General features: G+C 44.2%; 1 protein-coding gene across 9 annotated transcripts in view; it reads right to left on the reverse strand.

The window, feature by feature from the left end:
- Positions 1–897: 897 nt before the first annotated feature.
- LPAR1 (lysophosphatidic acid receptor 1) overlaps positions 898–16,819 on the reverse strand; it is a 140,091-nt gene continuing 124,169 nt past the window's right edge. For all 9 annotated transcript variants that reach the window (XM_075739345.1, XM_075739338.1, XM_075739340.1 and 6 more), the window contains one exon: positions 898–6,150. In XM_075739345.1, the coding sequence (XP_075595460.1) occupies positions 5,849–6,150 (302 nt within the window). In that variant the 3' untranslated portion in view covers positions 898–5,848. The remainder of the gene's footprint in view (positions 6,151–16,819) is intronic.

Consider the following 16,819-nt stretch of genomic DNA (forward strand, 5'->3'; position numbering starts at 1 on the left):
GTGCCATGTCATAGAAAACTCAGCACTAGAGCATGAGTAGTGAATCACCAGGGTTTGGTGAGAGGAAAAAATCAAACTCTTCCCTTTTTATGTATTTTTGTACTTAATAATGCCCTGAGTGATTAGTACTTCAATTTTACCTTAGGAACACCAACTTTATTTTCTGTTATTTTGCTGAAGTAGACACTTGGTTTCTCTCAGTATATAAATTATTCACTTCTCTAACAAAAGTCAGGGGGTTAATTTTTACCTAAGACCTCTCTGTTTTATTCAAAATGTGATACAGGAATTAGCATAAAAAGAGAGTCTCAAACCAGCTATGCTCAAACAATATTGAAATGATACTTTTTTTTCCTGTTCTTCCTCCTTCCTATGGCTTTGCAAATCTGTGTGTTTCTATTTATAAGCAAACCAGCTTTGGTTCAGTCAATGTATGACCTTCTATGGTTAAATCAAAACTGGGGTACATTCTAGGACAAACATCACCACGCACAGCAAAAAAGGAAAGGAAGGGGAAGGGGAAGGGAGAAGGGAAAAGGGAGAAGGGAGAAGGGGGAGGGAGAAAGGAAAGAAGAGGGAAAGGGGAAAGAAGCAGGAGGCTTGTTTTCTCTGTGCAGGAAAACTTTCCTATGTAGCTACAAGAGGAGACCTGAGGTTAAAAGGTGCAAATGTGGACTTGAAAGGAAGGAAGGTGGGCAGGTAGGAATAAGGAACAGAACTGATTATTAAGTGTTTTACTTGAAATAACCCGCCCCTTCATTGTCCCTGTGTTTCAGCCCCGTGCTGTTTCCTGGAACAGACCAGCCCATGCCTCCACACAGACACACTTTTTGAATCATTCCCCTCCACATCCAAAACACCAGCTCTCCCAAGGAAGGGTATTTCTTGCACACTTCATATTACACATGCTAAATACTTTATTGTACTAGATACAACCTCTAAATATTTACAGTAAGTGCACTTAATAGCAAAATTGTTTGCCAAACCTCATTGGCTCTCTCCATACTTGTGAGTTATAAACACAGTTTTGTTTAAACAGGAAAACAAATGAACAGATTCCTGAGTCTCCCACATACACTTCTGGTTATCAGAAGTTTATCACAGGCAAATGGGAACATTTCATGGAGGCTCTTGTTAAAATGCTAGCAGCTTATCAGTGGGTTAGATTTCCATATACCACAGAAGACAGCAGCATAGTTTAATATCCTTATTTTTTGGTTTGTTGGGGTTTTTGTTTTGGAGTTTTTTTAATGAACCTCTTTTTTTTCTCCTTGATAGGCTTAGAAAACTGGAGCTGGGTGAATAACTTCTTGGAAAATCCTCCAAGAGAAGAAAATGGGAGGAAAGAAAAGGGCACCTTTTCTTGACGAGGCATGGCTGCAGAGGTGTGAGAGTTAATACTCTTTAAGCCAGCTGTCTATTGGAAGTGGCCTTTCCAATCAAACAGTAAAGCCTGAGCAATTTGGCTGAACAAATGAGATTGCAGTTGCAAAGCCCCTCCATACAGACATCAGCCTATAGCACAGACTGACTGCCAACGGCAAGAACTGATCGGAAAGGACGGGATAGGTAGACTTGCGATTGCAAATTGCTCAACAGGAAAGACCTTAAGAGGACCAGAAAAGAAAAGCCTGTATTTGGGTTCTGCAGCAGGTGGAAAAGACCCAGTCTGCTAAGGCTGACCTCTGCCATCTCCCTCCTATCTCATGGTCAGAAGGGACCCAAAGGAACGACAGGCACAACGGGGACAGGGTCATGCCTCGGCAGCTAGGGATGATTCCCTAGAGAAATGACTTTGCCAGCTCTGCTTTGCATCACCTTGGTTCAGCGACTGAAAGACAGACTACGGGTGTTTGCATCAAAGCCTCTCCATCTGGTGGTGTCGTCTTTAATCCCACCTGGGGAGAACAATCTGCTGGGTGGGCTTTTGTTTCTTTCACGGAAAATGCAGCGTGGTTTTAGTCCGCGGACACCTACTGCAGTGAGAACAGACAGAGCTAGTGTGCACCATGAACATGGCACACCTGCCTTTTTCACCAGTAGACCTATGCCGAGCCTTTGCTGTCAGCTTATTTAAGCAGTGCCACAGCTGTGACTAGTTGGGAAAGACAGAGTTAAAAAAACAATGGTGGATCTTCGGGCAACTATTTAAAAAGATCCCGTTACTGGTGCACTATGGGCAGACAGGTGTGCTTGGTTTTAGGAATCACTGAAAAAGCTCTTAACTGGTCTGCCCTTTCTCCTTGTGCCACCTATCTGCTCAGCACTGAGCATCTCAATTAGCAGCCAGCCTGAAGCTACCAAGAGATGTCAGAGAACATGGAGCAAAAGAGGGGTTGACAAGAAATGCAATACATGCCAAACACAGAATATATTTTCAACTTTTCATGTAAATGCTGTGATTAACAGCTCTGTGGACGAATGGGCCACCCAGCCTCTCTAAATGTGATAGCAACAGGGAGTTAAAATTTTACATAATAATCCTTCATTGAAAGGCAATAATTCCAATTGTTTTCAGCCTTGTGCTGCCACTGAAAAAAACCAAGTAGGAAGAACACATTTTCTTTGACCTGCAAATGATTTCATCAATCATACTCCTTTTCATACACAACTCCCCACCAGTACAATTGCTGAAACAAACACCCTTACATTTGAACTTCAAGAGGATTTACTTGGATGAGAGGCAGCCAGCAACAGAAGAATTTTAATGACTGTGGGAGGATCGTTGGTATTTTAAGAAGTCTTCTAAAACCTTTTGAAGGATTGGAGATAAGTAAAAATAAGTGGAGCAATTTTTTTTCCTAAGTACTTTGCACCATGTTTTCACATAGAAGAAGAGAGTTCTACAACTGCACAATGAAGCTGGAAAATCTGAACAGAGAAGTTAAAAAAAAAAAATCTGAGACGAAATCAAGTGGCATGGGAACCACTCTAAAGAAGAGAGCAAATGAATCCTTCTATTCCAAGCTCTAGTTTTTATTCTCTTTGCTCACAGCAGCTTTAATTTCATTAGCTTGCAAAGAAACAATCCACAGATCAGATTTCTCAAGGATATAGGGAGATCATCTCAACAAAACCAAGCACTAAGTAAATTTTTAAACAGCAGCCACATGCTCAGTGAGTTTCTCTAGTGGAATAGTACAAGCAATGTTTGCATCCTGTTGCCTTTGATCTAAAGCACTGCACTTCACCTTTTAGAAAAAAAGGACACCTGCTGCCAGAAGTGCTCCTGGATTAATCTACCTCACGACTGAAATTTACATGCTGTTAAGAGTTCAAAATGTCCAGCTTCTTGAATTGTTGAGTGCCTCCTTGGAGAAGGGCTGATCGATGTACCTGGGCAGCAACTGCCACCTGGTGCACTTACAATGAGAAAAGAAAAGCCTCCTTGGGCATCTGTCTTTGCAAGGGTCCTCTGGATCCACCCACATGTCACAAACGATTGCATCCCTGGTTTAAAATTATTCACGGCTTCTCCAAAACCACCACACTTTCAGCATGGTAAACTAGGGTGAATGATTTGGTGCTATTTCTTAACATCGCCCTCCCACCCTATCCAGGAGAGATTCAATAAAAAGCATGCAAACAGCAGTAAAAAGGTCACTTGGAAAGGGCAACCCCCTAAAAAAATATAAAGTGACTATGATGTCCTTCTTTTGTGGGTAAGTTGGGGACATGAAAAAGCGCTCTGCCTGGATCCAGGGAAGAAAGCAACTCCAAGCACTCTTGAGAACACAAAATTGTTTTTCAGTCAGATGTCCCCTGTCTTTGGAGGCACTTACTCTCTCCTTTCTTCTGCTTACCTGCACCAGCTCAAACATCACACAGGCACTAAGAAAAATTCATGAGTGGCTTATCAAGCAGATGCTTTTAAATGAAAAAGTTCATACAGCCTGTTCTTCTCTTTCTCAGTACAGTTATGTGGATAACAAACAAATCAACCCTTACATTCACTTGCTTTTGAACACAGTCAGAAAAAAGAGCTGTTTTGTCTAAAGCAAGTATGACATTCAATACCTTGTTCAACTGGCAGATAATGCTGTGTTTATCCCCTCTGCCCACTCCATCTTCCACAGTGTCCACACAAATTTCGCTTGACAGTACAGGTGAATTTCAGTTTTACTAAAAACAGTGGCAGACAGGTTTTGCTCACTTGCTGCTCTTCCCTACCTCAGCAAGGAACTGCCTTTTCAAAACAATTTGATGCTTGGAAGCATAAAATGCAAGCATCTCTTCCAAGTAAGAGATGCTAAAAACTCTTTTTGCTGGGCTAACCCTTTCCCCTCCATTTCTTCCCTCACCAAATGGGAGAATATTGTCCCTTATGTTACATTCCAGTATGTTACACTGACGGATACACCACTGATTTTTTTTTTTTTCATTATAGAGGCAAATTACAATGAGGAAAATGGCCCCAGGAATTTACTGTTCATATATTTTACATTGTTAAGAGAACACACGGTTTCACAAAGAAAGGTCCCAAGTTTTCTATCGGCAAGATCCCATCTTTGCTCACATTTACCTGTCAAGGAGTTTTGATTAGTGTCGCTGATTCTTGGTAACCAAGATTCATGTGAGTGGCATTTCTCTTCAAAACAGCCATATATGAAAAAATCGATCTGTTAGCTTAGCTATTCATAACAATGCACATGTGTGGCTATTATATGTAACATGGTCCAGTCATTTGCAATAGACTACTACATATGCTGTCTTGACTTCACAAAATAAAATTGTACCTTAGCTTTTAGTAGCCCACTGCTTTTGAAACAAAGGGTACATCATTTAAAAGACACCCTACAAATATTTCTCAGTGCAAAAATGCATAAGGTGTTTTGTTTTCAATTACAAGAAATGTTCCATAAAAACACATACATTTTTTCATGTTAAAAATCCCTTTGCTTTCTGCCATGAAAAAGAAAAGCATTCCAATGCCATAAATACATTTGTTTTTAAAATCTACCAACCTGACTGTAGCCCTTTAAGAGCTTTAGGGATGTGTTCTACCTTAAGAACTTGTCTGTGAAAAACTTGGGACCCTTCACATGTTACATATTTCATACCGCACTTCAAAGAAGAACGTTAAATACCTTGTGGCTAGAGTACTGTTTATTTCATAATCTAAACAAACACTGGAATACAGTCTATGCTTTTCTACTTTCCTGCAGACTTTACAACGAGCTTTTATTTTTTATAATTAAAATAATCTGCATACACACAGAACATGCATGCTCTCTAACACCAGTAATGAAGGTAAGAAGAGTCAGTTTCCATCATCTTCCTGTTGCCTGTATTAGAAAAAAATACTTTTGTTTTTACTGTAGTTATGGCATTGTGGCTAAGGATACGAAGACTAGAGCACAGTTTTACTCCCTGCACAGAAAATGTTCATCACAAGCATGCTGATGGTGATAAATATTACATGTCTATTAAATGATAGGCATACTTTTATCCCCTTTACTCCCTTTTTAAAAAGACTAAGTGGCTACATGTAAATGCAGTGAAGCAGGTATAAGCTTAATTAATCAGAGTTGATTCAGACTGGCACCAAGACGCAGCGAAGTCCGACAAAGTCTCAGTAAGCTTTTTTCCATGGGCTACCAAGGGCCTCTGCCACAAGGCATCTGCCTTCTACTTTTTGAAAGTAGAAATCAAAGACCTTGCATCATGGCCAGTCCTGCAGATGGGGCAGACCGTGCCGGTGTGTTGGGCTCCCTGGAAAAGAAGCACTTGTAGTCCATTAGTGTTTGAGAAAACATTGTGAGTGGGTTACCTTCCCCGGGGCTGTGCACCCACCCTGCTCCGCAGTGTAGCCCGCTGCTCTTTGTCGGCCACGCAGCTAGCTGCAGTTTTACACCACCGAGTGGTCGTTGCTGTGGACGCCAGCCAAGATGGTGTGGTTGAGCGAAGATGCCGACCGGTCCGAGCCTTCGGTGGGGCCGTTGGCGCTCTCGCTGCGCTGGCAGCAGAGGATCTGCTTGAAGGTTGCGCTCATCTCCTTGTCCCGGTAGGAGTAGATGATGGGATTCATGGCGGAGTTGAACTCCGCCAGGAGCAGGAAGAATTTTTCATAGGCCAGGACGTTGCACTGGGGACAGCAAACATCGAGGAGCAGCAAGACTAATCCTGGGGTCCAGCAGATTATGAAAGCACCTAGGAAGAAAAAGAGCGGACAAACACAACAAAACCCACAAATATACTAATGCACTGTTACTTGTCAAAACACTATGAGAACCATCCAACTGGAAGCAGCGATGGTTAATTTTCTCTTTCAAGAGTATCGTTCCCACACTATTTCTTCACTGACCTGATGAGAGGGCTGAATTTCAAAGTTCTGCAAATGGTTATGGGCAGCACATCAAAAGAGCCAGGCATTCCCCCCCCACACTCACCATCTGAAACATTCTCTGCTTAGCAAATACATTTGCATTTAAAGTTGATAATGAGGAACATTTTTTTCCCCTTCAGCTAGAGACCTCTGACTAATCAATCTCTTGATCAGGAGAAACAATGCTGCAATTTACTTCTCAAACTAATAACAACAAAGGAAACCTTTCTGTGAGTGCTGTGACTGAAGCATCAGTAATAGAAAAAGAGTGGTGCAGGCAGCAGTTCTCAAGAAAAAGAAAGCCTGGGTCTTGTTAATCCATTTCAGCCCCATTATGTAATGGAAAGTCCTAAACACACATCCTTCTTGCACTGAAATGCCATCCTTCAACAGATCTACTTCTTTTCTTAGGGCTCTATTCAACAGAAATTCAGAGGCTCCTCAGGCTTCAATAGTGTAAATGCCAGAGAGCCTTACCCTGATTAAAATGCTTCCCCCTCCTTTCTCTTCTTTGCAAAGCTCTGAGGGGAATAAAGCCCAAAACAAAATTTGGAGTTCAATGCAGAAATTAAATCAAACATCTTGCAGTTTACAGGGAGTACCGAGTTAGACAAAGATGCTAACTCCTTGCAAGGTTAAAGAGGTTTTGAGTATCAGCACTGCTAGGGAAGCCCTTACACCAGTCATGTCAGAATGAAGATGGTGCTCCTGAGATTTTCCAGGCTGACATGCTTGGCTGAGGTGGAAACCAAGTCTTATCATCAGCAGGCAGGCTTAGCACAGGCAGTAGCAATAAGGGTTTCCCAGCACGGCCCAGTGAGCACTGTTTTCAAACAGGTTCTCCTGTCACTGTGGTATTTATTTGTTAAACATACTGCCTCTGTTTTTTCTGCAGTGATGCTCTCTGCAGATCTAGCAGCTGACTACAGTCAGTCCCTGCAGCACGCAGCCTTTTTGTTGTGCCTGCCAAGAAGGTGCCAGCTATTTCCAGCTTGTGCAGTGGCAGCTGTAAGCTGTGCAGACACCTTTCCGTTTGGATACCAAACCCACCTAGATCAAACAGAAGGTTTTCTGAAGGGCTTTGCAAACACACAGGGTGTGCTGGGCTACAGACAGTTGTTGCCAACCAGGCAACCACACACAGGCTTTCTACATACCAAAAAGCATCCCTAAACTGATCTTGCTTGCAACGGATGGTGTCACAGTGCCACTCAATACCCGTCACTTTGCTGACCAAAAAAGCTCGCAAAGGGAAAGAGCCTGGGAGGCGAACTGCCAGCTGCCAGCATAAAGCACCGATGTCTTTGGCCAAATTATTTTGTTAGGGGCTGGCACCAATTTTACAGAATAGGGGTGAAACTCTCTCACGCTGAGGTGGCTTCAAACACATGAACCCAGTTCATAGATTTGTCTGTAGCTCTTTTCAATGCCAGCAGTCCTAGAAAAGAGTACTTGAAACCCACGCAAAGGACTATGGTCTTTTGTCCCTTCCTTGTATCTGTTCCCAGAAGACTATAAAACTGCATCTCTTTATTTGCAGGATTGTCTGGGTTGATACAGAGGCAGCCCTCTGCACAGAGCAGCTCTGCTGAGCTGGTTTCTGCAGAAACCAAGACAATTCTTTCCAGTAGCTGGTATAGTGCTGTGTTTTGGATTTAGTGTGAGAATAATGCTGATAACACTGATATTTTTAGTTGTTGCTAGGTAGTTGTTGTGTCTACACTAAGTGAAGGACTTTTCAGCTTCTCATGCCCTGCCAAGTGCACAAGAAGCTGGGAGAGCACAGCCAGGAGAGCTGACCCAGACTGGCCAAAGGGATATTCCATACCATATAATGTCATACTCCAGATATAACTGAGGAAGCTAGTCAGGAGATGGGATTGCTGCTCGGAAACAGACTGGGCATAGGGTTGGGTTTTTTTCTGCATGTGGCGAGCAATTGCATTTGTGCATCACTTTTGTTTTATTATTATTGTTGTTATTGTTATTATTGTTTTCTTCCTCTGTTATCCTATTAAACTGTCTTTATCTCAACCCACGAGCTTTTTCCCCATTCTCCTCCTCATCCCCTTGTGGCAGGGGAGGCATGAATGGGTGGCTGCATAGTGCTCAGTTACCGGCTGGGGTGTAAACCAGGACAGTCCTTTTTGGTGCCCAGTGAGGGGCTGAAAGGGTTGAGATAAAGATATATCTGACCAGAGCATGTTAAAACAAATTTGTAATAAGCATTCATTAAATCAGTTTAATTGTCACTGGTCTGCTGATCACAATGTTGTTTGATTTGTTCTCAGAGATGTTGTCCAAGTTGTGTCATGTAACACCTTACTTGCCATATATACAGGTTATTGGTGTTTATGTGTGGTTTGTCACCTCTGGGCATTAGATTAAGGTTATTGCTCTGCTGTTGGGTGTACTACTGGCTTATGGTACGCTGAAATCATTGATAGTCAGACCAGTTTGGTATTAGTATTCACTGGTGGCTGAACTTGTATTCAGTGGCAGCGGAGTGACAGCAACTGCTTCATCTCCATACTTCAGGAGCCATCTGTCAGAAGCTATTAATAATTATACGTTTTACTTTTTCTCCTTGGAAAGCCATTATGTGGGGGAGACACCTTCCCTCACCTTTCCCTTCTTCTCCAGGCTGATTAGAATAGCTCTTGAGAATGATGAATATCCTTGGGATGTTCAGACCAGCATGTTTCTATTGCTAGGTCTCCTGAATGTGGTTTAGGTCTTGTTCAGGGTTAAACAACTATTTGAGAATACCACCCAGAGATCAACCCCTGCAAGAGGCACTGCGGCTACTCCAACCCTGGCGGTACGCACTGCAGCTGAACCACAGAACCAACCCATACCGGTATCAGTTGCCCATATACATAAAAAGGAATGGACACAAAAGTTACCTCATTTAGTAAAGGATGTGAAACAGGGCCATCACAAGAACAGGAGGAAGAGACAGACCCAGAGATAACCACCCGATCCCTGTCCCTGAGTGAGCTATGAGACATGTGAAAAGATTTCAGCTGCCAAAGAGGTGAGCAGCTTGCCACCTGGCTGCTCTGATGCTGGGATGGTGGGGTCAGTAGCCTGGAATTAGAGGATAGGGAAGCCAAGTGGCTGGGATCCCTGTCCAGCAAGGCGTCATTGACAAGGCGATTGGGAAAGGGACACAAGTCCTCAGCCTCTGGAGGTGACTCTTGTCAGGCATGACGGAAAGGTATCCCTTCAAAGAAGATGTTATATGTCACCTAGGCAAGTGGACCACCACGGAGAGAGGTATCCAGTACCTGAGGGAATTAGCTGTGCAGGAGATGGTTTCTTATGACCCGGACAACACGCAGTTACCCACAGATCCAGATGAAGTCCAATGTTCCCAGCTCTTGTGGTGGAGGTTTGTACAGAGCACACCACCAGCGTATGCCAAATCATTAGCACTACTGGTCTGGAAAGACAAAGAGGCCCCACCGTATAATGAACTACCAGAAAATGAGAAGCCACATGCCCTGTTCAGTGGCAGGTCCTGTTGTATTGTGGGAAAACACTGAAGGTGGAAAGCTGCTGTATGGTGTCCTACATGACGAATCGCAGAAGCTGCTGAAGGAGAAGGTGAATCAAGCCAGTTTGCAGAGGTGAAAGCCATCCAGCTGGCTTTAGACATTGCTGAATGAGAAAAGTGGCCAACACTGTACCTCCATACTGACTCATGGATGGTGGCCAATGCCCTGTGGGGGTGGTTACAGCAGTGGAAGCGGAGCAACTGGCAGCGCAGAGGCAAACCCATCTGGGCTGCCCCATTGTGGCAAGATATTGCTGCCTGGCTAGAGAAGCTGGTTGTAAAGGTACGTCATGTAGATGCCCACGTACCCAAGAGTCGGGCCACTGAGGAACATCAGAACAACCAGCAGGTGGATCAGGCTGCCAAGATTGAAGTGGCTCAGGTGGATTTGGACTGGCAGCGTAAGGGTGAATTATTTATAGCTCCAAGGGCCCACGACAAGTCAGGCCTTCAAGGAAGAGATGTGACATATAGATAGGCTCATGACTGAGGGGTGGACTTGACCATGGACACCATCTCATGGGTTATCCATGAATGTGGAACATGCGCTGCAATCAAGCAAGCCAAGCAGGTAAAGCCTCTTTGGTATGGAGGACAATGGCTGAAATATAAATATGGAGAGGCCTGGCAGACTGATGACATCACGCTCCCACAAACCCGCCAAGGCAAGCGCTATGTACTTAAAATGGTGGCAGCAACCACCGTAGGGCTGGAAACATATCCTGTGCTCCATGCCATCGCCCAGAACACTATCCTGGGCCTTGAAAAGCAAGTCCTGTGGGGACATGGCATCCCAGAAAGAACTGAGTCAGAAAACAGGACTCGTTTCTGATATAGCCTCATAGACACCTGGGCCAAAGAGCATGGCATTGAGTGGGTGTATCACATCCCCTGTCATGCACCAGGCTCTGGGAAATTGAACGACACAATGGACTGCTAAAGACTGCACTGAGAGCAATGGGTGGTGGGACCCTCTAACGTTGGGATGCACATGTAGCAAAGGCCACCTGGTTAGTTAACACTAGGGGGTCTACCAACCGAGCTGGCCCTGCCCGATTAAAACTTCCACGTAGTGCAGAAGGGATGAAGTCCCTGTAGTGCGGATGAAGAATATGTTGGGGAAGACAGTCTGGGTTAGTCCTGCCTTGGGCAAAGGCAAAGCCATCCGTGGGATTGCTTTTGCTCAAGGACCTCGGTGCACTTGGTGGGTGATGAGGAAAGATGGGGAAGTCTGATGTGTACCTCAAGGGGATTTGATTTTGGGTGAGACTAGCCAATAAATTAGATTGTATGATGTTAATTGCTACATAATGCTGCATATCATCACTACTACAAGTGCTATATGCTGTATCAATGGTATTACGGTAAGAATCACCCAGACTAATGGAAAATGAACTTCGATGAAAATGAGCAAGGGGCAGAGGTGAAGAAACTAGAACTGGATTCAGCAACAAGCGCCCAGCAATTGACTCAAGATTGACATCTTCAACTGGCAGACCATGGGCATGGGCTATGCCAGGTACACCAGCCACGAGCTCCAGATGCAGCGTACAGCAATCCAACAGCACACACCATCTCTCCTGCCCTGAGAGACTGTTACGATAGATGGAGCCCAAAGTCATGGACTAAGTGAACTCAAAGGACGTTTTTGGGGGATGGTCTATACACTAAGGGAATGATACCTGTGTGTACATATCAAAAGAAAGGAAAAATGGTGGTGATTAATTGGAATATATTGGGAAGTATAGGACCTGGGCATGACATACATGGTATGGAGTAGGGGTGGATACTCTCCTGGTTTTGCCTGAGATAGAATTAATTTTCTTTCTAGCAGCTGTTATAGTGCTGTGTTTTGGATTTTGTATGAGAATAATGTTGTTAACACTGATGTTTTCAGTTGTTGTTAGCTGGTTGTAGTGTCTACACTAATTCCAGGACTTTTCAGCTTCCCACGCCCTGCCAGGTGCACAAGAAGCTGGGAGAGCACAGCCAGGAGAGCTGACCCAGGCTGGCCAGAGGGATGTTCCCCGCCATATAATGTCATGCCCAAACATAACTGGAGAAGCTAGTCATGAGGTAGGATTGCTGCTCGGAAACAGACTGCGCATTGGGGTATTTTTTCCCCCTTCTGCATGTGGTGAGCAATTGCATTTGTGACTCAAATGTTTTATTATTATTGTTATTATTATTATACTCTTTCTCTGCTATCCTATTAAACTGTCTTTATCTTAACCCATGAGGGTTTTTTCCATTCTCTTCCCCTTTTTGGGTGGGGGATGGATGAGTGAGTGACTGCCTGGTGCTCAGTTACCCACTGGGGTTAAAACACAACAACTTCCTAGCTAGTGAGGCAGCGGTGGACTTTGTTCCAGCTTGAGCATGTATTTTCTTCATTACAGGCTGCCTCAGGAGAACAACATCAGAGATGGGAACACTGCAAGTCATGGGAGCTACATTCAAGGACAAAAGATGATGACAGCATCCTCACCCAGGCCTGTAGCAGAAAAGTCCAATGTGGGAACAATGGAGCTGACAGGAAAGCTCTCCTAGCTTTGTTCAAAGTTGCAATTAAAAGCTTCCAATTTTCCAACAATTTTTGTTGTTGTTGTTTTTTTCAAATCCGTTACTGAGAAACTACATATGTCAAACAGAACATTCTGTTGCTATCATTTTTCAGTATGTTAAAATCAGCAACAAGAAGAAGCAGTACAGTGAGGCAAGTAGGCATTTGCCCCTGAGAAAGCCCCAAAGTCTTTTACAAAATTCCACATGGAGCGCACTGCATTGAACACTGGTCTCAGGTGGAGTTTCTGAGCCTCTCTGAGCTCCTCAGTATCTCAGATAGGTCCAACAACGTACGTGCTGAGGCTTGATGTAGTTACACTCAAGAAAAAGTGGACTGCGGTTGACCAAGCAACTAAATGCTCTGTGCAGCTCATGCTACACTGAAAAAAGATAAAAACAAAGGGTTGCCTTCCCACCCAGCTCTGGAAGTGAATGGAAGTCATTATTCTGCAAGTTGCCACCCTGCTGCTCACGCCAACCCTGGAGCTGGGTCAATAACGTGCTGGCAGCCAGGGTGTCGAGGGGAGAAGAAACCCACGCTGCCCAGCTCCAGACCCGCTTGGGTAATGTGGGCGTTCGGCCACCCTGGCCCCAGCCACAGACCAGGCTGACTTTCCAACCTGTTTCCTCGACGTGGCAGCAGTGGCAACAGAGGAGCACACAGCATCCAAGACTGCACCTTTGTGCAAACAGGGCTAGCTTCAAGCTTCTGAACAGACGGCTCGTTTGTTATTGGGAAGTAAAAGCCATTGAAGCCAGCCCCATTCAGTCTAGTGGGTTTTGTTTTACTTTAGCCCCTGGGATTTTCCTAGCAAAACTTCCCACCATGCTAATGGCTCCCGTGGCTTATTAAGTTAAGTGCTTGCAAATGGTGACAGAAACAATGCCTAGGGTTTCCTCACTTGTTATTTAACTGTCAGTACCCTGGAAAATACTGGAAAGCATCACTCACGGTAAGGGCATATTTGAGTTAGGTACAATGCCAGAAACATAAAAATGTCAGGCTTCTGTTACTTTAGATTTAGGAAACATCATCCTTTAAACATGGAATTCTTTCCCTGGAAGGAAAAAAAAGCTTGAAATTTATTTTTTCTACTTCTTACTTGGAATATTTGTCAAAGTAAAGTGATACTAAGCTAAAAGTGAGATTAAGTGCTTCCCTTTCCAGAAATCTGTTGTGCATTGATTTCACCAAGAATGAAGATCTAAAAATATCACATCTAATATAACAGTGAGATCCAAAAGCTTCCTGCTGCCACATACCTGAAAAGCCTTAAGCATACACCAAAATCTTGATGTATTTTTCTGCCCAAGAACAGAACTGAGAGCAGCCCAAAGTACAGTGTGAGTACTTTCCAGGTGCACCTTCACATTCAAACCCACGTTACAATGACATACAAAGCAGATCTATTGAATTCAGTGAATCAAATCTGCTCATCTTTGTGGATATGTCATTGTCATGCCATGACACTAGGAGAGCCCAACATGCACAAATAAAATTGCAGATGGTATGTCCTTGGGTGGCTGAAGAGCACTGTTGCCTGGACAGACAGCACCTTGGGGTGATACCTCCAACCCTGGCAATCCTTAGAGGTGCTGGCACCACACAAAGCTGACCAAGCTGTTCAATTGCAGCAGGAGGAACATCCCCATGGTGTGTGGTAAAGGTCTGCCCTGTGGGTCTGGCAAGAAAGGGTCAGGTGAGAAAGAAATGCCCATCAGGCTGAGGGAGTGAATGGCTAGTCATGGGACAGGAAAGCTTGAGAGAATCAGAGACATGGCACTGCATCTTTTAAAAAGATTTAAGGATACAAGAGAGGAAGGGTCCCTATAGACTGAGAAGCACGTTTTACAGCAGTAAATCTGAGTTACAACAAAGTAGTCCTGATATTAATCTCATATTCTGTTGCTGTGTGATACCTCTCACCCAGGGCTGAAACTCTAACTCCTCATGCATAGTCTGTCTTGCCGTGATGTGGCAGAAGTCCAGCGGGGGCTTTCCAATGACCACGATATGACTACATCACATCTGTCTTGACCCTTCATCTGCTGCACCAATATGGATTGTATTTCCACGGTTGTTGGATGCTTGGAAACTCCTGAGTAAGCGTGGCATGGCCCCACAGCAAGATTTGATTACAAGAGAGCAAAAACTGTTGTGGGCAGTAGGCATATAAAACCAACCATGATAAATCACACAAAAATGAGTGACTAGAAAAACAAAAGAGAAAAACAACTCCAAAACCCAGCAGCAGAAAAGAAACAAGCTACAAGAGAATAAACACTGATGAACTAGTCACTCACTACTACGTCCTTGCTCCTCTCAGGAATGTTTGCTAAATCAACACAACAAACTGCAGACAGTACAGAAAGATAAATTAAGAAAAAAAAGGGTAAGACAGAACAGCCTCTTAAAACACAGAAATATTAATTTAAGGCTGTATTTGAATGACAGATCATCTCTGTGCTACTGCAGTCAAGCATGCCTGCTGGTTTAGTTTATCACTAAGCACTGACCATTCAGGATGACTTCTTTTCCTACTGGTGGAGACTGTCTTAAATTGATGTCTGTATTTACAAAAACTTGGTAAGAATCAAAGCAAGTAAGAGCTCCCCTTCTGAGAAGCAGACATAACTGGGGGATCTGACATAGTGGAAAAGAACAGGGGGAAAAACATTGTCAGTTAGTCTTGCAGAGCTTGCTTTTGTTTTTCAAAGAGCCGAAAGGCAGACACTGCACAGATCCAAACCCGGGCTCAGAGAAGTGAATTCCAAGTGACTGTCCCTCTACACGCATGGCAAGAGCACTTGGTCCAGTTTTATCCTAGGGCTGCAGATTAAATTGTTTTATTGCTGCTGCAAATGGAAAGAGAGCCTTGTTTTAGCGGGACACCAATCAACTGCAGTATACTTTTCTGTTCAGCTTCGCTCTGGGGAGGATGTAAGAAGTTAACAACCAACATGTTGGAGGTATGCTGGCACCCAGCCCCTGGGGATCGCTTGGGGCCAGCCCTGGCTGGGGTGTGGGGGGGGTGGGGGCATGGAGGAGCACCCTGAGGCTCACCTGCTGTCCCCCTCCTGGCAGCTCCCCGGGGCTGCGGAATCCCCATGCCACCCTGGGAGTGGGCAGTGGGCCAAGGACACGATTCAGCTTCCAACACCCAGCTTGGATGCCAAGGACCCACACACGGCTACTGCCCAGTGACCAGACTGGATGGCTTCTCATGAAACTTCTCAGGTTAGCAGGTAAAGCATTTCCTGAGCAGCAATTTTAATTTTTTTTTTTCCCTTTTGCCTTGGGTAGCATAAGTCTGTGTTTATTCCATGAAAGTTTATTTTCTTCTAACTCACAACAGCAAAATAAAAGAAGCACTTCTGCTCCTGCAAAGTCACACACCGCCATCCCTCCGAAGCTCCAGTGGCATGCGACTTTTGTCAATGCCTACATTTTCTGAAACACCTCTTTTCTCCTACTTAACCATATTGTGTCTCTTTTGTGTGCCGTCTTCCACCCATCTTGGGTGTTGACACTGACTTTACTGATTTCTGGCATGGCCTCACTCTGCAAATTCCTCATACAGAGAAATCTGTATGAAGGGGAAAAATATGGAAAGGGCCTCTTTTAGGGAGTGAGAGGAGAGAAAGGGGAAAAAAAGGATCTCGCTTGTGTTTGCAATTTTGTTGAGATTACAGAAACAGGGTAAGGCATTACCATATCAAAGAATAGACCCACTCCAGCTGAACTGAAGGGACATTTACCTTCTGCCTCTGTTGCTCACCTCCCCTTGCCCACCCGCTGTCCTCTCCAAATCACCTCCTGTTCTCAGAGTGGCACTTGTGATGGGAGGGCTACACCACATCTTCCACTGGGACAGCAGTGACCAAGAGAGGAAAGGACACTGAGCATCACTGCCAGTTGCCAACAGGGAGCAGGGTCATGCTGTACATTCTGCAGGCTGAAAGCAATGTTGTGAGGAGATGATTTGTTTTATTTAGCAAAACCATAGCCAAAAAGAGCTACAGAAATGCCTGGCATTTGCTGCGTCCCAATACAATCCCACTCTCAGCAGGGAAAGCCACTTGCTATGCTAGTTGAGGAGCAAGCTCATCAGCTGCAACACAACTACACTTCTTCATGCCCCAGCCATCTGTAAGTTGTATCAATAACCCTCCTTATCACACTGACTATTATCTTGTGCATAGCATGAATAGAGATAAGCACTGCATGAAATAGTGCTTATTTATAGCTATGCATTGTTTTCCCCAGATACAAATATTAGAGAATGAGATCTAAAATGAATGCTGAATTATTATATATGCAAAAGATCAATGAAGATCATTTATCACTCTGTAAACATACAGAGTGTAGG

Source organism: Balearica regulorum, chromosome Z (assembly GCF_011004875.1).
Source record: "Balearica regulorum gibbericeps isolate bBalReg1 chromosome Z, bBalReg1.pri, whole genome shotgun sequence".
Classification (NCBI taxonomy): Eukaryota; Metazoa; Chordata; class Aves; order Gruiformes; family Gruidae; genus Balearica; species Balearica regulorum.